Consider the following 23,953-nt stretch of genomic DNA (forward strand, 5'->3'; position numbering starts at 1 on the left):
AGAGACCATTAGTTTATGGGTGCTAGAAGCTCCGGTAGCCCCGCTGGTACTTGGAAGATCTTGGCTTCATCACAACAACCCCCATATCTCTTGGTCTTCCAGCAGAATTCTGGCATGGAGCACATCCTGCATGGCCAACTGTCTTGGGTCAGCATCTCATCCGGTCTACCATTCCACTACCACGACTCCCCAGGTAGATCTATCTCTGGTTCCAGCTTGCTACCATGACTTAGCCGAGGTCTTCAGCAAGGTACGTGCCCTGGGACTACCCCCCTCATAGACCTTATGATTGTACCATCGAGTTACTCCCTAACGCTACTTTGCCGTCTAGTCGCCTATACAATTTGTCTCTGCCAGAAAAAGAAGCTATGAGGAACTATATCACAGAGGGCCTTGCCTCAGGCATCATTACACCATCCAAGTCTCCACTGGCGGCGGGATTCTTTTTCGTTGCCAAGAAGGACGGATCCCTTCGTCCCTGCATTGACTACCGTCACCTTAACAACATCACTATTAAGAATAAGTACCCTCTTCCACTACTCAACTCATCTTTTGAACCTTTGGCACCTGCTACCATATTTACCAAACTGGATCTTCGTAACGCCTATCACCTGGTCCGGATCAAAGAGGGAGACGAGTGGAAGACTGCTTTCAACACTCATATGGGGCATTATGAGTACCGGGTGATGCCTTTTGGACTCACCAACGCACCTGCAGTTTTTCAAACTCTTGTCAATGACATTCTTCGGGACATGCTGGACCAATTCGTGGTAGTATACCTCAATGATATTCTAATTTTCTCCCGTAACCTCTCTGATCACCAGAGACATGTCCGACTTGTCCTGCAACGTCTTTTGGAAAACTGTCTATTTGTTAAGGCTGAAAAGGGCTGCTTCCACTCCTCTTCGGTGGAGTTCCTCTGATTCGTGGTCGAAAGGGGTCACATAAGGACCCGAAGAAGGTGGAGGGCGTGGTGAAGTGGCCGCAACCCACTACTAGGACGGAACTTCGGAGGTTCCTCGGCTTCGCTGGCTTCTACCGCCGATTCATTCAAGACTTCAGTAGAGTTGCGGCACCACTCCATTCACTCACATCTACAAACGTTCCTTTTGTGTGGACTCTTTTGGCGAAGAAGGCCTTCGAGGAGTTAAAGGAGCATTTTGTTTCTGCCCCCATTCTAGTCCATCCCGACTTAGAAACTGCTTTTTTGGTGGAGGTTGACGCCTCAGACTTGGGGATTGGGGCTATTCTCTCAACAGTCCAAGAATGACAATTTGGTTCACCCTGTTGCTTTTTTCTCCAGGCGCCGGACCACGGCCGAACAGATTTATGATGCTGGGAATAGAGAATTACTGGTGGTCCATGAGGCCCTGGTGGAATGGAGACACTGGTTGGAAGGAGCTAGACACCAGTTTCAGATCCTTACCGACCACAGCAACCTCCTACACATCCGAGCTGCCAAGAGGATCAACAACCGCCAGGCAAGGTGGCAGCAGTTTTTCTCTCGCTTCAATTACGTGCTTTCTTTCAGACCTGGGTCCAAGAACACTAAGGCTGACGCAGTGTCTCGGTTATTTCTGAAAGAACCTACCGGTCCGGCAGTGGCAGAACCCATCCTTCCTCCCACTCGCATCATAGGGATGGTAACTTGGAAAGTGGAGGACCTGGTTAAGTCTGCACTGCATTCCAATCCAGGACCGGGAGGTGGACCTCCCAACAGACTGTTCGTCCATCGGGAGCTACGACCCAGGGTCCTGGATTGGGGGCACTCAAGCCTGTTCTCATTCCATCCTGGTTTTCAACGAACCCTATCACTGCTGCAAAGACGTTTTTGGTGGCCATCCATGGCCAAGGACACTCGGGAGTTCATCGCTGCTTGTTCAACTTGTGCCCGTAGTAAGACGTCACACAGGCCTCCTGCTGATCTTCTTCGCCCTCTCTCCATTCCTGCCCGTTCTTGGTCGCACATCGCCCTGGATTTTGTCACGGGATTTCCAGCTTCCAGACGTAACACCACTATCCTTTCAATTGTTGATCGTTTCTCCAAGGCAGCCCATTTCATTCCGCTGCGCAAGTTACCTTCTGCTTCAGAGACTTCTGACATACTCACACTTCACGTCGTCAAGCAGCATGGTATTCCGGTGGATATCGTTTCTGACCGAGGCCCTCAGTTTACGTCGCAAGTATGGAGAGCTTTCTGCAAGGGAATCGGGGCCTCGGTCAGCCTCACATCGGGATACCATTCCCAAAGCAACGGGCAGGCCGAGAGGGCGAATCAAAGCTTGGAGACCATGCTCCGATGTGTCGCCAGTCGTCAACCCACATCCTGGAGCAAGTTTCTGCCATGGGTGGAGTTTTCCTATAACTCCTTGAAGAGCTCCGCTACCGGTATGTCTCCTATTGAGTGCTCATTGGGTTATCAACCCCCTTTGTTTCCCCAGCAAGAACTGAAGATCGCTGTACCCTCAACTAGAGCTCATATTATACGGTGTCAGAGGGTGTGGAGAGCCGCTCGTGCAGCTTTGGAAAGAGCATCCGAGAAAATGTGTCGCAACGCCAACCGTCATTGCATTCCAGCTCCGTCCTATAAACCAGGACAACAAGTGATGCTTCTCACTAAGGACCTCAGCCTCCAGGTACCATCTAAGAAATTGGCTCCACGTTATGTTGGTCCGTTCTCCATCATGTCTATCATAAATCCTGTATCAGTTAAATTGGCTCTCCCACCCTCGGTCAAGCGGCATCCAGTGGTCCAGGTTTCCCAGATTAAACCGGTAGCGGAGAGCGCTCTGTCCCCTCCTGTCCCTGCCCCTGTCGGTTAAGGAAATCCTCAGGGTCCGTCGACAAGGTAGGGGGCTCGTTTATTTGGTCGACTGTGCCAATCCTGATGCTCCCCACATAACGGGGGGGGGGGGGTGGGGGGGGTGGGGGGGGGTGCTGTCATGACGCGGAGTCGAACCCACGTTTCCTCTGCAGCTGGAGCTGCAGGCACCTCTGTTAACCCCTCTGCTGGCAGCACGCTCAGACACGCCTCTGCTCGCGCTGAGCACAACACGCCCACACAGCAACAAGCCTGCAAACAATCACTCATCTGCGCACCTGGACTTGACGACGGGGAGCGGCATGAAGACCAGCGGACCCGAGGAACCTTTGCCAGAACGTCGCTAACCTTCCAGTAAGCATCACGTCTGGCATTCCCTTCCCCCGTGATTTCCTCGTGCTTGTTTTGCTATATCTCCGTGTTTTCCCCTGGTTCATGTCCTTTTGTATTTCCACAGTGACTCCCCTGTCCTCCGTGATCGTGCCTTGTCACTCGACACCCATCCGGATTCCTGACTGCCCTCCTCGATCCACGACCTCCCTGCTCGGACCCAGACCACGCTGCCCTGCTCTTGCCCACGACATTTTGCCTGTCCACGAACTGCCGCTTCGTCTTGCCCCCTTGGATAACGACGAAAGATACAACCAACATTTACAGACGACAACCCTTGGTAACATTTACATTATTAATTATACACAGTCAACACTCACTCACTTTGAGTAGCATACACATGCCACGTATTCATCAAAGGTTTAAAATAAACCCTGTAAATCGCAGTCCTGCCCTGGTTGTCGCCTCCTTCCCTTCTCTGAGACACAACACTTTAACTTGTTAACAATATTAACTATATGTGTTAAACATGCTTATATCTTTAAACACCTTTAACTTGATAACAATATTAACTATATGTGTTAAACATGCTTGTATTATCTTTAAACACCTTTAACTTGTTAACAATCAAATCAACTTTATTTATAAAGCACATTTAAAATTTACCAGAGGTGTAGCCAAAGTGCTGTACAATGGGCAGGTTAAAAGATAATACGAGTACCGAGCAAACATAACACAACACAAACAGAACACGATAAAATAAAATAAAATAAAATAAAAACAGGTTCACAGCAGGTGTATTATGAGGCGCCATTGCAGATATTAACTATATGTGTTAAACATGCTTGCCTTATCTTTAAACACCTTTAACTTGTTAACAATATTAACTATATGTATTAAACATTCTTGTATTATCATTAAACACCTTTAATTTATTAACAATATCAACTATATGTGTTAAACATGCTTGCATTATCATTAAACACCTTTGACTTGTTAACAAAAACATACATTTCATAAATAAGTAAATATAAATTATATATATCAATGAGGTAGATCCCCGCGACTTGATCAATTGAAAAGTAGCTCGCCTGCAGAAAAAGTGTGAGCACCCCTGATGTAAATGATATTAACAATTGAGAAGCGGAAGTGAACAACTGTGTAAGTAGTTGCTATGGAAAAGGATTGCTTCTTTCCTCCTTCTTGGACATGTTATAAAGAAAAACGTGACATGTGTGATGCGTCATGTTGCACTGGCATACGTGTTGGGAAATCAACTTGAAAACCACCAAAGCAAATAAACGCCTGATCATGAGCATAATCGATATTGATCATCAGCAGCCGGGAAGAACAAAGTGCAGTCACTCCCAGGATGGGGGCAGGAACTACCTTTAGGACCCAGTGTGTGTCCTCCTCCTCCTCCTCCTCCTCCTCGCGCAGCAGCGTGTAGTTTAGCGCGGAGATGAGAGGACTCAATGAGCTCCTTCTTGCTTATCACGACTCACATCGACAGCTGTGAGGACGACCTTTTGAAATATATGTATATATATATATATTTTGTATCTTTATTTATATATATATATATATATGTTTGTATTCTTCCATTCCGAAGCAACACATTGGTGTGATTTAATGGCAGCGATGGCATTCCATGTGAGTGGACTATGACGCGCCTCTCGTCCTCCTGTCAGCACATCAGGACTCAGCTGCGCGTTCATGCTCACTTCTTCTCCTTTGCATCTTCGACGCCCGCGGCTGGACACATCACTTACTGGACACATCACTTACTGGACACATCACTTACTGGACACATCACTTACTGGACACATCACTCACTGGACACATCACTTACTGGACACATCACTTACTGGACACATCACTCACTGGACACATCACTTACTGCCGCACTTGAGGTGAGTGCCTGTGTGGAGGTGGGCGTGCGTGTGTGACACACACATCCACTGTGACACGGTAGCGGCGCGGAGAAAAAGCGGCCATTCTTAATGGCATTGTCTAAATAGGATCTTCTATGTTTTTTCGTTTCATGAAAAGTGGTGCTAACGTGATTTAGTATTTTTGGCAACAGCGGTGTGTGTGAGTGTGTGCGTGTGCGTGGGACGTGTGACAGAATACTAATTACCCAGGGTGGGCGCATCGAACCAAATATCGATAGCGTCGATATCAACGGCGGCTTTATTAACGGATCGATACTAGCTTGGTGAATTTGACATGTTTTGAGGGGGAAAAAATGACAGTATATTGTTTTTCCAATGATAATGACACATGTCAATATGTGTATTAGGAATTTAAGGAACAATTCCTGGAAAGTACTGTAAATCAGTGGTTCTCAAATGGGGGTACTTGAAGTTATGCCAAGGGGTACGTGAGATTTTTTTTTTAAATGTCTGTCAAAAAGAACTGTGAAAAGAAATGCAACAATGCAATATTCAGTGTTGATAGCTAGATTTTTTTGTGGATATGTTCCATAAATATTGATGTTAAAAATTTACTTTTTTTGTGAAGAAATGTTTAGAATGATCAAGTTCATGAATCCAGATGGATCTCTATTACAATTCCCAAAGAGGGCACTTTAAATTGATGATTACTTCTATGTGTAGAAATCTTTATTTATAATTGAATCACTTGTTTATTTATCAACAAGTTTTTAGTTATTTTTATACCTTTTTTTCCAAATAGTTCAAGAAAGACCACAACAAATGAGCAATATTTTGCACTGTTATACAATTTAATAAATCAGAAACTGATGACATAGTGCTGTATTTTACTTCTTTATCTCTTTTTTTCAACCAAAAATGCTTAGCTCTCATTAGGGGGTACTTGAATTAAAACAATTTTCACAGGGGGTACATCACTGAAAAAAGGTTGAGAACCACTGCTGTAAATAAACACAAATAGGGGAAACACACCACCCTGTTTAATTCTCCAGACAGCGTTTATTACATATACGGTTATGACTGCACTTATGATTTGAGTTTATTTCGAACATGTATCTGCATCATAGAATCCCCATTCTCATTTACAGCATGTTCGAAAAGGAGTAGGAAGAAGCAAAGTTTATTTAATCCTACTTCTTTTCCATTTCATAGCAATTACTGACACATGTGTTCCTCTTCTCATCTTGTAACACAATTTACATCAATGAATTCTAAATACAACAGTTCCGGTAAGTCAGTCATGATTCACATTGAGACCCGATTAATGTGTAATTTTCACAATGTTTATCAAAATTATTCTCCATTGTGCTTTGTAAATACGTGTCGTTTGAACAACCTCTTAAATTCGATCATATTAGTACATGGTTTGAGTAAGGTGTCCCGTCAACAACGAATTGCAAGAGTTGCCCAGGAAGTCATTTCACAATAAAGGTAACAGTGATGAATTTGACATTTAAAGAAAACAAAATAGTTTATTGTGCAATGATAAATGTTATATGCCAACAACTATTTGAATACAAGGGAAATTTCCTGCAAAGTAATTGAAAATACATTTGTGCAATGATATAAGATGATAATAATACATGTCGATATTTGCATTTAAAAATAAGAGACATTTCCTGTAAAAAAATTAAAAGGGAAACACACCATCGGTTTGTTCTTTGGACAGCGTTTATTTTCAAACAACACATACAAGTAACTCAATGCAGCATCGTAAAGTTTCTGTCAATAATTGCAACAGTTACATAGAAAGTCACTTCACAATAAAAGTATCCGATTTATATTAGCTTAATTAATGAGACCTGTTTTGTTTGAAGAAAACAAAAACAACTGGAAGTACATATAACTTGTGCTATGACAAATGTTAAATCATATTTGTCAAAATTTGCATTTGAAAATAAGGGAAATTCCTTAGAAAGTAAGGGAACATAATTAAGGAAAAAAATCTCCCTGTTATATTCCTTAGAAGTCATTTATTTTCACATTAGTAGCTTGTCTGTTTCAAAAGGTAAAGCAGTATCGTAAAGTGTTCGTTAAGAATGATTTACAACAGTTGCACAGAAATTCATTTCAAAATAAAATCCTGCACACGCTGGAATCAAACCTGCCGTGAGCACAATTTATTATTTATTATTATTATGATTAAACTAGGGCTGTCAAACAATTAAAATATTTAATTGCGGTTAATTACAGTTTGTTCATATTTAACTCAAAATTGGTCTCAATTAATCGCAGATAAATGTAATTTTTCGTCATTGATTGTACCCTAGACAGATATTTTTTAATGTTTTATGACGGACAATTAGTTTACTTTAATGACATGTTTTTTTTAAACATTGGGCTTTTTTAAACAGCTCAGCACAAAAAGGACATAAACAAGCTTTTAAAGACAAATAAATTACCTGCAGTGCCTTGGTATCTAGCCAGATTTTGTATTTTGTAGGAATGCAGAACTTGTATACCAGCTGTAGAAGCACTTGCATTCAGAGGGGAGGAGCTACACCATGTTTAGATACCAGTTTCACGTATTAACCTAAAATGTGGATTGTTACGATTATGGTTTGATTGTCAAAGATGTTAAGTAATGTAAAATGTGATATTTCTACCTGAATAAATGCTTCTGATATGTTGTACATTACATGTTGCACAAGTTAATGGTATTCATATCTCTGTAAGACAATGTCTCAACCTTCTCTATTTATTATTAAAATGTAATATTCAGCCTGCTAAACATTCTATAATTGCTGAATATCTATCAGAACAGGTTTTAAAATAATATATACATTATTTCAATCTACCAGAAAACTTTTGGTTAAAATATCCCATATTACATTACAAAACATCTTTGACAAAGCATAATCTTAACATAAGACCATTTTTCATTTTGTTATGTAGTTACAAGGATGTGAAGCGTAGCGCTATTATTGTGAAGCCAGAAGTGCGTGATTGGTATGAAAAGATGTCTTGACATGTTTTGGTGAAAATCTCAGATAAAAATGACTTTAGACTTTCTCTCTACCGTCTTCTTTTTCTGCTTAGCTTTTATTCCATCTTACTAAAAAACAGTATGAGTAACAATCTACATTTTATGGTATTAATACACTTAACTGTAATGTAAAGATGGACGTGTAGCTCCTTCTTACAACCGGCAAAGGCACCATCCAATGATGTCGTCTCACGTCGATTGAAGATAAAATAGTTTTGCCTTGTCGAAAAATGACTTGCTATGGCTTTCTTTGTCCATTTATGTCCGCTATTTTCGAGCTTGTGGCGCAACAGTAACAGGATGCCATTACGTTTCCCCACGCTACGGAACAGGCTGAGGGACAAAAAGGGATCAGGACACAAAGACGTCAATCGCGTGTTAAAAAAATGATCGCCGTCTAAAGGAACTTATAGTAATTTAGTAGCCTAGGGGTTAGAGTGTCCGCCCTGAGATCGGTAGGTTGAGAGTTCAAACCCCGGCCGAGTCATAACAAAGACTATAACAATGGGACCCATTATACCTGCTTGGCACTCAGCATCAAGGTTTGGAATTGGGGGTTAAATCACCAAAATGATTCCCGAGCACGGCCACTGCTGCTGCCCACTGCTCCCCTCACCTCCCAGAGGGTGAACAAGAGGATGGGTCAAATGCAGTTTCACCACACCTAGTGTGTGTGTGTGACAATCATTGGTACTTTATCTTTAACTTAACTTAACGTGTTATCATTGCGTTAACTTTGACAGCCCTAGTTTAAACCTTTGTTTAGAAAGTCCCATTTTGCAAGGGAGTCCTGCCACGCATATTCATACACCAGTGTGGGTGGCAATGAGAGCAAGGTGAGTCAAATGTCTTGCTCAAAGACACAACGTCAGTGACAAGTACCAGGAACTCTCAAGTATGTGGAAGACTGCTCTACCATGTGAGCCTGCCCCCATTGATCGAGAGTTAAGTGGAGCAATGGCAGCTAATGAGCTAAAAACCGCAGGGTGGCATTTGCTACATACATGTACATAAAGAGTATGATAATAACATACAGTGTGACTTGTAAGTACAAAACAATATTGTCAGAGACACCATAAGTGCTAGGGCAGAAAAGACACAACTCATGTGGTGTAACCATCTTTTTTTTTTTTACCCGTGTGCTTTTAATTTGAAGGCCTTACTTTTGATTTTGTGATCTGAAATATTTCAAATAAAAAGTATTGGTATCAGTGTCAATATTGGCAATACTGGTCCTGTATGCACTTGGTATCAGATCAACAGCAAAATTCCAAGTATCGACAAACACTACTAATTGCCAGCATCCCCCCCCTCCCTCCTCTTCCTCTGCTCCTTCCTCTTGGTTGGTTGTGTCCTGCATTGTATCTTGATGCGGCGCATGTGATCAATGAAGAAGGTCTCCTTGTGGTTGCAGTGGTGGTCCTGGTCGTGTCGGTGCCCAAGCAACCATGTGGAGCACCAACAGTGCGCCTCTGCTCCTCTCCTGCCTGGCGCTCACGGCTCTGTGGAGAAGCAGGTGAGTCTCATTTGATTTGGGGAGATACCTGGAAGACATGATGCGTTAGTGGACCTCCTCTTCTCTCAACAATGCGTGCTGAAAACCTGAAACAATTGATGTCTACATTACTCTTCAATAGACTAATGCTGTCTTTAATAACAACAATTCAGTCAAACATGAACCTTTCGACACGCAAAACTTACTGTGTACCGTATGGATTTACTTAACTGCAGAGAGTAGCTGGCATGTGTTAGGGTTTGTTACACTAAACCCCGCTTATGTCTATGTGGCTTGACTCCAACGAGTTCAATTCTTTTCTCTTTTTTTTTAACCTGTTTAAGACTGTGCCGTTTATGTTGACAACCCGTCTGTGGTCTTAATTCTAAAACAAGACTGCTTAAATCGTTCACTTTTGTCAACGTAAAAAGTGAGGTCAGTTTATGTTGACATCCATCCATCCATCCATTTTCTACCGCTTGTCCCTTACGGCAGTGGTCCCCAACCTTTTTGTAGCTGCGGACCGGTCAACGCTTGAAAATTTGTCCCACGGACTGGGGGGGGGGGGGGGTGTTAGCGGGGGGGCTATGGTATTTTTATATATTTTTTTGTCATAAAAAAATACAATCGTGTGCTTATGGACTGTATTCCTGCAGACTATGTTGATCTATATTGATATATAATGTATGTATTGTGTTTTTTATGTTGATTTAATAAAATAAAATACAAATTTTAATTTCTTGTGCGGCCCGGTACCAATCGGTTTACGGACCGGTACTGGGCTGCGGCTCGGTGGTTGGGGACCACTGCCTTACGGGGTTGACATGTGTTGTAGTATTTGCTTTTTTTTTCCTAATCTGTTTTAGACTGTCCCGTTTATGTCGACAACCTGTCTAAGCTGCCCAACTCATCTAGTTCTGCTCACCTCTGATCTTATTATTAAAAAGTGCCTGCTTAAGTCAACCGCGTTTGTCGATGTACAGAGTCGACCGCTTTGGTTGACATCAAATGCAAGAGCCAAAGGGATCACTTCTATGAAAAATGATCCGTTTATGTCGACATACTATTGTCAACAAAAACATTATTGCTAACCTTCTTAAAGAGTTATGTTTATGTCGGCAACCCGTTTAACTGATTTCGTATTACTAAAAAGTGTTTGCTAAAGTCGGCCTGCCTTTGTCGACATAAAATGTGAGAGCTACATTGGTCTTTTACATGAAAACTAGGTCAGTTTTTGTTGACATGTGTTGTAGTATAGTTCACTTTATTATTGCCAACCTGTTGTAGACGGTTATATTTATGTCGACAACTCATCTTAGTTGCCCAACTCATCTAGTGCTGGTCCCCTGTTTTATCGTTACTAAAAAGTGCCCACTTAGGTTGATTGATTGATTGATTGACTTATTTTGTCAATGTAAAATTTGTGACCCAAAGGGGTCATTAAGATGAAAAATGGGTCAGTATATGCAGTGATGGGCAGTAACAAGCTACATGTAGCTTGGCGGTAGCTTAGCTACTTTTTTAACCAGTAGCTTTTTCTGTAGCTTATCTACTTTTACACCAATGTAACTAGGTAGCTTACATCAAAGCTACGAGCTACAAAGAGAGAAAATGCACTGCCAATTGAGGCCCCCTCAAAATACGGAGAAAATACAATGACCTGGATGAATGAGAACATCCATACATATGGAGAAAATCCATGCTGATTGGTTGGTGTTCGTATGATGAGTCACAATTGGCTAAGGTTAGGGCGAAACATTACAGACTGGCCAATCAGAGGCAACATACGGCGAGTCATCAAAACTAGTAAGCAAGATCATAACAGACACACACTCATGTCACATGACAACGAGGGAGTGATTTTTTCATCTTATGCCAAACTTGCTAATTTCCTCCTTGATAGGTTAGTAAGGCATTTACGTTTTCTTAGTACTTGTAATAAATGGAAATTGACATTTCGTATGTAAACTATATTTGTAATACATGTAAATATATTGTTTGTCCAATACAGTCTAACGAAGCTAGTATGTTCATGCAACGAATGCTTAGTAGAGAAGCACCATCACACTATTGTAATGCTTAGCATGCTAGCCCGGTCAATGACACATTGACATACAGGCTAACGGGGGAAATGTATGCCTGTTAGCCTGTATGTCGATGTGTCATCCCACTGACAGGGCAAAATATATTTTCGACAAATAAAACCTATGTGTATATGGGTATTGTCAGTGCCTATTTCGTTCTCAATATGCTGATACGCTGAGGAAATGGGTTCCAACATTAGCACGGCTAATTGCGGTTTCTGGTACTGAAAGTGCATCAAACACATGGGGTGGTATTTGCTTGGCACATCGTAATGCATTAAATGATTTTCTACTTTGTGTATTGACATGGTAGCAGGCTATATGATTTATGCGTAACGTGGTGTGTGCATAACGTGGGTTGGCTCATAGAATTGCACTCTGCACTGAAAGATGGTGATGTGCGTACATGGAAGAGAATGCAGTGTGTCAGGTTGGATGCAACATGGAGTTATGCTGAATGAAATGTGGCGGTAATTTTACTGTTGGTCTTGGATTGCCATCAAAGTAGGCCTATGCGATATATAATATTTTATATATTATTATATCTAATTATTTTGATGGTGGTCTGTGCAGTCATACTGGACATTTTAGCAGGGTAATGCCAACAATCTGTCCGGACTCCAGACGAAAATATTGCTGCGTAACTTTACAAATACATTTGGCTAATCGACATCAGGGACATGTGGCATAATTACTTAGTAAACCATTTTGCAAGAAGCATACACAAGAGAAACCTACAGCGTAGGACTCGTCGATTGCCATTTGAAGTTCCTTGGAGTAGGATTCGGACTCGGCTGTGTATCTGGCAACCTCAGTCATGGAGAGAAGGAGGGTACTACATCATTTTGACCGTGATTGCAGTACCATTTCTGGCCACATTATTACACGTCCATCCATCCATTTTCTACCGCTCGTCCCTTTTGGGGTCGCAAAGGGTGCTATCTCAGCTGCATTCAGGCGGAAGGCGGGGTACACCCTGGACAAGTCGCCACCTCATCACAGGGCCAACACAGATAGACAGACAACATTCACACTGACATTCACACACTAGGGCCAATTTAGTGTTGCCAATCAACCTATCCCCACGTGTATGTCTTTGGAGGTGGAAGGAAGCCGGAGTACCCGGAGAGAATCCACGCAGTCACAAGGAGAACATGCAAACTCCACACATGGCACCTTTAAATGTAGCTTTGAAGTAGCAAGCTACTTTTTGCTGTGTAGCTTGTAGTGTAGTTTGCTACAATTCTACGGGGATAGCTTCCCCTGTAGCTTATCCATCCATCCATCTTCAACCGCTTATCCGGAATCGGGTCGCGGGGACAACAGTTCCAGCAGAGACCCCCAGACTTCCCTCTCCAGAGCAACATTAGCAACTTCCTCTTGGGGGATCCCAAAGCGTTCCCAGGCCAGAGAGGAGATGTAATCCCCCCATCTGGTCCTTGGCCTGCCGCGGGGTCCTTTTTTATGAAAAATAGGTCAGTTTATAGCGACATGTGTTGTATTATAGTTAACTTCATTACTGCTAACCTATTTTAGACGGTCCCTTGTATGAATCGCTAGGAGGTGATTGTTTCTTGTGTTTCAAGTGTTCGTAAGAGGGTTGAGATTCAAAGCCTTTCATTGCTGTGTGCTCCAATAACTGTACACAGGCTGATATAAAGAATTATTGGACATAAGTAAGAAGGTAAAGAAGGATGTTTATGGCCAAAACAGACAAGCGGACCAGAGATAAATTAGTGCTGCAACTAGGGCTGGGCAATATATCGATATACGCGATATATCGCGGGTTTGTCCTTTGTATTGTGAGGCACATGCACTAACCCCACCGTGCTGCCCCAGCACACCTTAAGCCAGGTATTTCTGAGCATTCCTGCTGTAGCTACTACAACAGGAAACTACCACATCAAGTGTCTAGGCTCCAACACGAATGACAGGAAGTGAGAATAAAGACCTCTTCCATGAAAACCTTTATAGGGACCCCCAAAACATACCTGCTAAAGATCAATCTTTCATTCTCAGCGACTTTAATGCTGTACACCTTCAGCGACGTCACGCTACTTCCGGTACAGGCAAGGCTTTTTTTTATCAGCGACCAAAAGTTGCGAACTTAATCGTCAATGTTCTCTACTAAATCCTTTCAGCAAAAATATGGCAATATCGCGAAATGATCAAGTATGACACATAGAATGGATCTGCTATCTCCGTTTAAATAAATAAAAATCATTTCAGTAGGCATTTAATGTACTGTTAGAAGACATGGATGACTCCACACCTGACGTGATGTGGTCTGGTTTAAGAACAGCCATCTATGAGTCAGCTTCTTACGCTTACAGGACCACGAGAGAATCACGAGAGGACTGGATCGAATTTAATGCATCAACACTGATGCCGTTACTGGAGGAAACGTTCAGCCCTCATGGTCCACAAAAATGGACCATGACGAAGCAGCCCAAAAGCAGCTAAGTCCAAACTACAGCATAAGATAAGACGATGTGCCCACTACTACTGGGCGAATCTCTGTACAAAGATAAAACAGGCATCAGACACTGAAAACTTAAAGATAATGTATGAGAAGATCAAGACTGCCCTTGGCCCACAAGTTAATAAAGTTACACCACTCACCTGACAGGAGAGTTGATCACAGACAAGAATCAGCAAATAAACAGATGGGTTGAACATTATTCAAACCAGTACTCACAAGAATGTGCTGTGGACATCAGCAGCACAGTGACAGTATACCTGCAGAGGTCCTGAAAGAGAACAAGGAAATTCTGCTTCCCCATCTCTACAAGTTGTCAACTGTATGCTGGAGTTAGGGTGAAATACCTCCCGACATGAGAGACACCAACATCATAACATTCTACAAGAACAAAAGTGACAAGAGAGACTGTAACAGTTATAGAGGCATATCTTTGCTGAGCAATACATTTGCACGGATCATCTTGAAGCGCCTCCAGAAACTGGCAGATCGAGTCCTCCCAAGAAGCCAATGCGGGTTCAGGTCAGAGCGCTCAATTATGGAGATGATCTTCTCTCTCTGACAGTTGCAAGACAAGTGCTGCGAACGTCGATCGGGCGAAAAACACTTTACGCAGTTGGTAGGTCAGGCCTGTACATGGTGCTTCAAAAAGTCGGATGTTTACCTACTCTACTTAAACTCTTCATAATGAGATGAAAGCAATGGTACTTTTTGACATACTCACTATAGAAAGTTTTGAGATAAAAAGCGGAGTTAAGCAAAGTTGTGTCCTGGCACCAACACTCTTCAGCATCTACTTTGCAGTGCTTCTATAGAACGCTTTCAAGGAGATGTCTTTCCTCACTTGAGAACAGATGGGTAATTATTCAACCTTGCACACCTGAGAACTAAGACCAAAACCACTACAACTGTTGTCAGGGATCTTCTTTTTGCAGACGACGCAGCTATGGTTGCGCACAAGATGACACTACAAGACATGTTGGACAGTCTGCCTCATGCGTGTCAAACATTCTCTCTGACCATCAGCACACAGAAAACTGTCACCCTAGCATTAGATGGAACAACACAATGCAACATCCAGCTGAACGATTAACCACTTGTAAACGTTACAAAAATTCTGCTACATGGGTTCAACTGTCAATGCCTCAGTTATGGACGATGAAATAGGGGCCAGGATAGGTAAAGCAGCAACATCCTTTGGTAAGTTGAAAAAAAGAGCTTGGAACAGCAAAATTCTCCCAATCAAAACAAAGCATGTATACTAAACACCCTCCTTTATGGTGTAGAGGTATGGCCACTATATTCTAGGCAAGAAAAGAAGCTAAATGTGTTTTAACAAAGATACCTTTGCAAGATCCTGCACATAAGCTGGAAGGACAAAATAAGAAACGCAGAAGTATTAAGAAAAAGACAGATATTCAAAGCATGTTTTCAATCTTAGACTCAGGTGTTTGGGACATGTGAAAAGGAATGGATGACAGCAGTTCCTCTTTGGAAAAATGGTCCATGGCAAAAGGAGAAGAAGACAACAAAGATTGAGGTACAAGGACAACTGCAAAAGCTTCATGACAAAATGCAAAATCAACCCCGCCACATGGAAGGCAGTTGCTGAAAACCGAACATCATGGAAGATGGCAGTCAACCAATGAATAACGGAACTATATGAACAATTAGCTAGAGGTCAACAAGCAGAGACTGAAAAGAAAGGAACACAACTGCCACCCCTGCGGTATAGCTCTGACTTGCAAATTTTGCCTCAAAACATTGTCCAATTCCTGCAAATTCCTCGCACATTTTGGCATATTCGATTGACAAAAATTATTTGCTAAAATGTGCAGGGAAATTGCAGGAATTTGACAAAGTTGCGAGGCTTCGCAAAATTCACAATGATTGGTTGAGTATGGCTGAATTGCAACAATCCCAATATCGTAAACTCTTGGTGGGACTGATTTGGTGTATCACAAATGTACTTTGTATTGTATCACAAATGTACTTTGTATTAAACCAAAGTACATACAGTTGTGTATTATTTGTACTATAAGGAACACTTAAAATACTATAATTTTCTCAAAAATCGAAGTGCGCCTTATAACCCGGTGCGCCTAATGTAAATAATAATTGTGGTCGTGCTTACCAACCTCAATGTTATGTGTTAGAAGGTGTAATGATACATTTGACCAGTAGATTACAGTCACACACATACTTGCCAACCTTGAGACCTCCAATATCGGGAGGTGGGGGGGCGGGGCGTGGTTTTGGCGGGGGGGGGGGGGGGGGGGGGGTTAGGGTTGGGGGCGTGGTTAAGAGGAGAGTATATTTACAGCTAGAATTCACCAACTCAAGTATTTCATATATATATATATATATATATATATATATATATATATATATATATATATATATATATATATATATATATATATATATATATATATATAAATACTTGACTTTCAGTGAATTCTACCTATGTATATATATATATATATATATATATATATATATATATATATATATATATATATATATATATATATATATATATATATATATATATATATATATAAATAAAAGAAATATTTGAATTTTAGTGTTCATTTATTTACACATATACACACACAACACTCATCTACTCATTGTTGTACTTGAAAGTACAATGCTTTTTTATGTTGTAAACATCCGCAAATGAGAATGGGATGTTGCTTGCAGCTATCAGCATAGTCATCTTTGTCTCGGCATATATTACACCATCGGGTCTCCATTTTGCGAGGTGGCCCATAATACTGGACTGTGAACGGTGCTGCGCTGCCGCCGCCTTGTGCTTCGCTCTCCGTTCATGAATGACTATATCAATTCGGCCACCGTGTTCAATTGAGAAGTCTGTTCTACAAAATTTACAGGCAACATACCCCTTCCCCTTCGAACTGTTCTGGATGAATTGAAATTCTTGTTTCCATTCGCTTTGGAACTTGCAAGCGTATTTCTTCATCTTGCTCGGCGTCGCCTTGGCTGTATTCCTCGTTCTTCTGCTCCGTCTCCTTGTTGTGCACTCTACTCTCTAAAAGCCGTAGATATTATGACGTCATTGGGCAGGCAAGCTGTTTATATTGTGGGAAAGCGGACGTGAGAACGGCTGTCCCCACTCAGGTCCGCATTGAGCTGGAGGGGGCGTGGCCTCCAGCTCCGGCTGAATACCGGGAGTTTGTCGGGAGAAAATCTCTGCCGGGAGGTTGTCGGCAGGGTTGGCAAGTATGGTCACACATAGGAGATACGTTTAGACTGCAGGTTGAATCCTGTTCACTAAATCAGGGTTCCCCAACCTTTTTTCCACCAGGGACCGGTTTATTGTATGCATTATTTTCATGGACCAGCTTTCTACGTGTGGCAGATAAAAACAGCAAAAAAAATTGCCTTTGGCTACAATCTGGCACATTAACATTTTATATGTCCATTAATGTGCACTGCCCCATGTACTATAACAAAGGTGTTGTAATATACATCTATTAACAAGCTTATTGGCGTGTTTAGTGGGACAGGCGAAAGTTAAGTCGGAGAAAATGCGGTAGTTTATACATTAATTATTGTTTCCGTGCGGCCCGGTAGAAAATGCGTCACGGACCGGTACCGGTCCTCGAACCGTTGGTTGGGCACCACTGCACTAAATGACGCAAGCTTGCTTACGAGTAGTAACCTAGCAACACCAAAATGTTGATCTTTCATTAAGAATATAAAACATTACACACAGCGCTCAAAAATCTGTCAAAATGTTTTAGTACGACTTTGGTAAGCTATGAAGCCGCACCGCTTGATGGAATGCGGAGCATTTCGGCTACTGTAGTTAGACGTTTTGTGATTCAACATACGGTATTATAATGGTGTGTGTAAGGACCGCAAAATGGCACCTATTTGCAGACATTATCTGGGGTTTTGTTTTGCAATATTATCCAAAACCAAATTTTTCTACATTTTGGTTCCTGTTGTTGTGTATTTGGGATCTGCATAAGTCCCGAAAATGTTTGCGCGTCCGCCATTGTAGTCGGCGCTGTAGACAATAAGCTCCTTCTTTTTCTCTATTCTCTTGATTTTGGGCATTCATCCTCAGCTGTTGCCATTTCTAATACAAAGTAGCGTACAGTTCTAACTTATATCCGTCAAGAGACTCGCTATGGACGTGCTAAAAACTACCGGTACAACAAAGATGGCGGGGAGGAGATGCTGTCAAAGTGCAGCCACTTAAATAAGACCGCCCATATCCTGAAGAGACGGTCACAAAGCGGCTTCAAGATGGTCTGTAAAACATAATCTATGCAACATTTTGACCAAAGAAGCACCATTACATGTTATGTAGACCACAAGGAAGTGTTTTAAATGTATAAAAAATAAAATCATAATATGACCCCTTTAATGCGCCTTATAAAATACAATATTTTAATTCCAAATAATTGAACTTATTAAGTAGCCAGTTACCATTGTTGCTATTGTGACAAATATTAGCAGCGCTCAAACGAACGTCAACTGTCATCAAAACGTATGTTTGCTTCTTGTGTAGACAAATCAGAAACAGTGTAACAATATCTCAACTTTTAAATGCTTGAACGACATAACTCTTATACTCATCCTTAGCTTTCAGTTACGTGAGCCTTCTGGGTAATGTAACATATACATATTTAGCAACATATAAAGATTTAGTGATGCACCCATGTCAAAATTTCCTTTTTTACATTGACAGAGTTGTAAAGCGTGGTGATACTTCCTCATTGACTCTCATTTATCAACAAAAATCTCCACTATACTGTAGCTTGCGCTCAACAGTTCCCAAATGTTCTCAACGAAAGCATTGTTTTATAAAATGAATTAAAGTTTACGATGAACAAACGCTTTGTAAGAGTTAAACATACAAAGAGAATGTGTGCATTTGGGGACGATGTAGCAGACAACTGAAAAGGAGCAGCTTTATTTGGAGTTTCTTTTTATAGTATAATGGTTTGACAATTGGTTTAGAGAAAGTGTAATTACTTCAAATGTAAGTCAGGTTTCGGTACTCAGTGTGCTAATTTAATGAGAGAAACATCTATATTTGTTTTCCCAACTATGCCCACATACGTGTTTAGATGATGCACGCTTTATTGAATTTAATTCCCGAGTGCTGTTTGTGGTTACATTTACAAAGAACACTTCAAGTATTCCTAAAATCACAAGCTCGTGCAAGGTTATTGACGAAAACAAGCCTCAAACCATCTCAACTTTTTGAAAAAGAAGCTGCAAAATCAGGCATTTCTGGCCGCCACAATGCCAAAAAAAGAACCTGTAAAAGTGTGTTGTTTCCAAATAGAGAATACAGTTAACGTAAACAATGTAAGATTAGAAATGTATTTTGTGTGTTCTACTTAGCGGTACAGTACATCACCCATCGTTTGACTTCAATTAGAAACAGGTCTTTGCTATTATTATATGCTACATTGTAGGTATTACATAATTCAAGAAAACATTCAAAGACATTGCCAGAAAATACTTACAATGGAGTGTGTACAAATGTTCCTTCTGTTTATACGTTTTATTTCTCCTATTTATGGTAAAATATGCTATTGACCCAAGGCTGTTATTCCCAAGCTGACAACGGTGTTAATTATTTTTAGCTTTAACGCAACACCTTATGTGAATTCATTTAGCATGAATCTTCAGCTGGGCTTGCATTTGCATAGGAAGTTGCATTTGAGCTTCAAGAGCAGAGTTTTAATGTTCTGACGAGAAATGGGCCATCTGTGTGGATGAGGTAGACATGTATATATGCCACATTATAACAACTCTTTAACTCTTCTTGTTTCATTAATCAGGCCTTTGAGGGAAATGTAGAGTCTGAAATACACTTCAAATACAACCCTGTTTGTCAACGAGTCCTTCCAGCTGATCACGTTGTGTGTGTGTGTGTGTGTGTGTGTTGCCCAGATTGGTAGACGCCGATGCCACATCTGATGCCTTCAAAACCAACATCACCCTGTTTACGCGCATCCTCGACAGCCTGCTGGATGGCTATGACAACCGTTTACGCCCCGGTCTTGGAGGTAAGAAAAGACTCAATTGAATATTTTTGAAGGTCCGGTCTTACTTTGCCAAACATACTGCACCCCCACTTGTTGTGACAACCGTGTACAAACATTTAGATGAAATAAGACAGAATTTCCTGAAAAGTAACACAAACAAACTCCGACGTTAAACCCTCATTGCAAATAACCACTGTTTATCAAGATAAACTTTAATTTTCTTTATTGTACCTGGCACAGGTGTCCAAAATTGAAGGATGCATGTATATGTATATATATGTATGTATGTATATATATATATATATATATATATATATATATATATATATATATATATATATATATATATATATATATATATATATATATATATATATATATATATATATATATATATATATATATATATATATATATATATATATATATATATATATATGTGCATGTATATGTATATGTATATATGTGCATTATTATGTATATATGTGTATATATATATACAGTATGTGTATATGCATATATATATGTATATGTGTATATATACTTGTGTGTGTATATGTGTATATATGTATATATATATGTATATGTATATATGAATATATACAGTATATGTGTGTGTGTGTGTGTGTGTGTGTGTGTGTGTGTGTGTGTGTGTGTGTATGTGTGTGTGTATGTGTGTGTGTGTGTGTGTGTGTGTGTGTGTGTGTGTGTGTGTGTGTGTGTGTGTGTAGAGTAGTCAAACATTGTACTCAAGTAAGAGTGCTGTTACTTTAGAGTAATTTTACTCATGTAAAAGTAAGAAGTTGTCATATTTTTAAAAGAATAATTACTATTGAGTAAATATTCAGTGGTGAGTAACTTCTACATGTATTCAGTAGTTAATGGTACTTGCACTACAACCGTGAATGGTGTGTGTGTGTGTGTGTGTGTGTGTGTGTGTGTGTGTGTGTGTGTGTGTGTGTGTGTGTGTGTGTGTGTGTGTGTGTGTGCGTGTGTGTGTGTGTGTGTGTGTGTGTGCGCGAGAGAGAGAGATACTACTACAGCCTGTCATACAAAAGATGCACATTTTTACAGTCACTTATGAGGTTGTATTTTAGCTAATGTTAGCATATGCACAGCTAAAACATAAAAAAAGATCAACATTTTTATATTAAAGACCAAAATGGGACCACAAACAAAATCTTGTTTGGGGCCACACAAAGGTTACAGCTGGCCCTGTTGTAATCAATACTGTAGATTATGAATGAATATAATGATGTAAATAAATGGAAATATCGGAATGAAACTCAATGTAAGAGAGTAAAAGTAATGTTTTAAAAGTAAAAAATATGTTGCATGAAAATTCTTCTGAAAAGTACAATTTATCCAATTTATCCTCACCCGATCTCGTCAACACGTATGCGCAGGAAGCGCGTGCACAAATACAAAAGCAGTCCAAAAAAACCAAAAAAAAATTGCAGTCATGTTGTTGTCTTGATAGAATATATATTCAATGACAGCTAACGCTAGCTATCCAAATTGCTAATATTAGCTAACAACACCCAAAGCTAATGTGTGTGCATGTGTTATTAAGGCCTACAAATCCGTAAGAGGGCGGAATACATAGTGTAAAATATACATTGGAAAGTTGGTGCCCTCTAGGCATCTGTGTAAATGTTGTAAACAGTCCATTTCAGTAAATGTAGCAAGTTACTACTCAGCTCTGGTCATGACGAGCATGGAAACACTTTTCCGTTGTTTGGTAACACTTCACTTTCTTGGGGAAATACGTAAACGAGAAGTGTCCAAAGTGGGGCCTAGGGGCCATTTGTTTTTATATAGCCCCCCCATCACCCCCAAAAAATATAACAATGGAAAAATACAGCAGAAAGGCTTACTGTAACGGTTAATACTAATAACTTAAAGATTTGTCTTTGAATGTATGCATTAGTGTTGTAACGATACCAATATTTTGGTACCGGTACCAGTACTAAAATTATTTCGGTACTTTTCGGTGCTTTTCTAAATAAAGGGGACCACAAAAAAATTGCATTATTGGCTTTATTTGAACAAAACATTATAGGGTACATCAAACATATGTTTCTCTTTGCAGTTAAGTCCTTAAATAAAATAGTAAACATACCAGACAACTTGTCTTTTATTAGTAAGTGAACAAAGAAAGACTCCTAATTAGTCTGCTGACGTATGCAGTAACATATTGTATCATTTATCATTCTATTATTTTGTCAACATTATTAAGGACAAGTGGTAGAAAATAAATTATTAGTAGGCATTCATTGATTGATTGATTGAAACTTGTATTAGTAGATTGCACAGTACAGTACATATTCCGTACAATTGGCCACTAAATGGTAAGACCCCGATAAGTTTTTCAACGTTAATCAATTCATGGTAAACACACTGTGCACTTCTGATTGGTGTTTCTATGAATGCGTGTGTGTGTGTGTGTGTGTGTGTGTGTGTGTGTGTGTGTGTGTGTGTGTGTGTGTGTGTGTGTGTGTGTGTGTGTGCGTGTGTGTGTGTGTGTGTGTGTGTGTGTGTGTGTGTGTGTGTGTGTGTGTGTGTGTGTGTGAGTATATATATATATACATATATATATATATATATATATATATATATATATATATATATATATATATATATATATATATATATATATATATATATATATATATATATATATATATATATATATTCAGCTCGCCTGCTGAAAAAGTGTGGGCACCCCTGGCTTACATGAACTCAACGTCAAATTTGAGGAAGCCGTTTTTGTTCACATGTTAAAGGTGTTTTAATGAATATACATGTATGTTTAAAATATAGATTCCTTTCTTTCATGAAGACAAGAATATAAGTTGATGTATTACCTGATTCTGATGACTTGCATTGATTGGAATCAGACAGTAGTGCTGATAACGTCCACGTTTTCAAATGGAGGAGAAAAAAAGTTCCTCCTTTCTGTCTAATACTACATGAAAGTGGTTGGTTTTTGGCATCTTATTTGTCCAGCTTCCATATTCGTTTTTATACACTTTACAAGAAATACATTGGCGGCAAACTCCGTAGCTTGCTAGCTTGTTTGCGCTGGCTTTCGGAGACTCTTTTTTTGTTAGCGCAGGCGCGATGGAGCGGCACTTTTTTTGTGAAGACAGGAACTGTGCGGTCAGTCTTTAGGCTTTTGACGGGAGGTACGGTTGAAATAAAAAAGTGTCTTTTTTCCTTCACACTTTTGATTGATTGATTGAAACTTGTATTAGTAGATTGCACAGTATAGTACATATTCCATACAATTGATCACTAAGTGGTAACACCCGAATACGTTTTTCAACTTGTTTAAGTCGGGGTCCACGTGTGACGGTCATGTGACCGCCTGGCTCTGTTTGATTGGTGAAACGGAGTCCAACGTCACCAGTGACTGCATCTGATTGGTGAAACGCAGGCATGCGATAGATCCTGCTTTGAAGGTCTGTCTGACAAACCAAAACAAACAAAGCGTGCATTAACAGATCGATAAAAATCAGTATCGAGTAACGAGCTGAATGTAGATAAATGGAGCAGAGTAAAAGTAGCGTTTCTTCTCTAAAAATATACTCAAGTAAAAGTAAAAGTATGTTGCATTAAAACTACTCTTAGAAGTACAATTTATCCCAAAAGTTACTAAAGTAGATGTAACGGAGTAAATGTAGCGCGCTACTACCCACCTCTGGATATCATCACAGTGGATGTCAGGTGTAAATCCACCCATGGCGTTTGTTTACATTGTGA

The 23,953-nt window shown here is 40.3% G+C and overlaps 1 protein-coding gene across 5 annotated transcripts in view; it reads left to right on the top strand.

Moving 5' to 3' along the window:
* Window positions 1–23,953, top strand: part of LOC133648825 (gamma-aminobutyric acid receptor subunit alpha-2-like) — a 128,671-nt gene that overhangs the window by 14,102 nt on the left and 90,616 nt on the right. The window contains exons 1-4 of one of the 5 annotated variants that reach the window (XM_062045293.1): window positions 3,051–3,175; window positions 3,279–3,491; window positions 9,507–9,608; window positions 20,094–20,209. In XM_062045293.1, the coding sequence (XP_061901277.1) occupies window positions 9,541–9,608; window positions 20,094–20,209 (184 nt within the window). In that variant the 5' untranslated portion in view covers window positions 3,051–3,175; window positions 3,279–3,491; window positions 9,507–9,540. Of the gene's footprint in view, window positions 1–3,050; window positions 3,176–3,278; window positions 3,492–4,609; window positions 5,065–9,485; window positions 9,609–20,093; window positions 20,210–23,953 lie in introns of those variants that run through there. The other 4 variants (XM_062045290.1, XM_062045291.1, XM_062045292.1 and 1 more) reach the window with 4 other exon arrangements.

This window comes from Entelurus aequoreus, linkage group LG04, assembly GCF_033978785.1.
Source record: "Entelurus aequoreus isolate RoL-2023_Sb linkage group LG04, RoL_Eaeq_v1.1, whole genome shotgun sequence".
NCBI lineage: Eukaryota > Metazoa > Chordata > Actinopteri > Syngnathiformes > Syngnathidae > Entelurus > Entelurus aequoreus.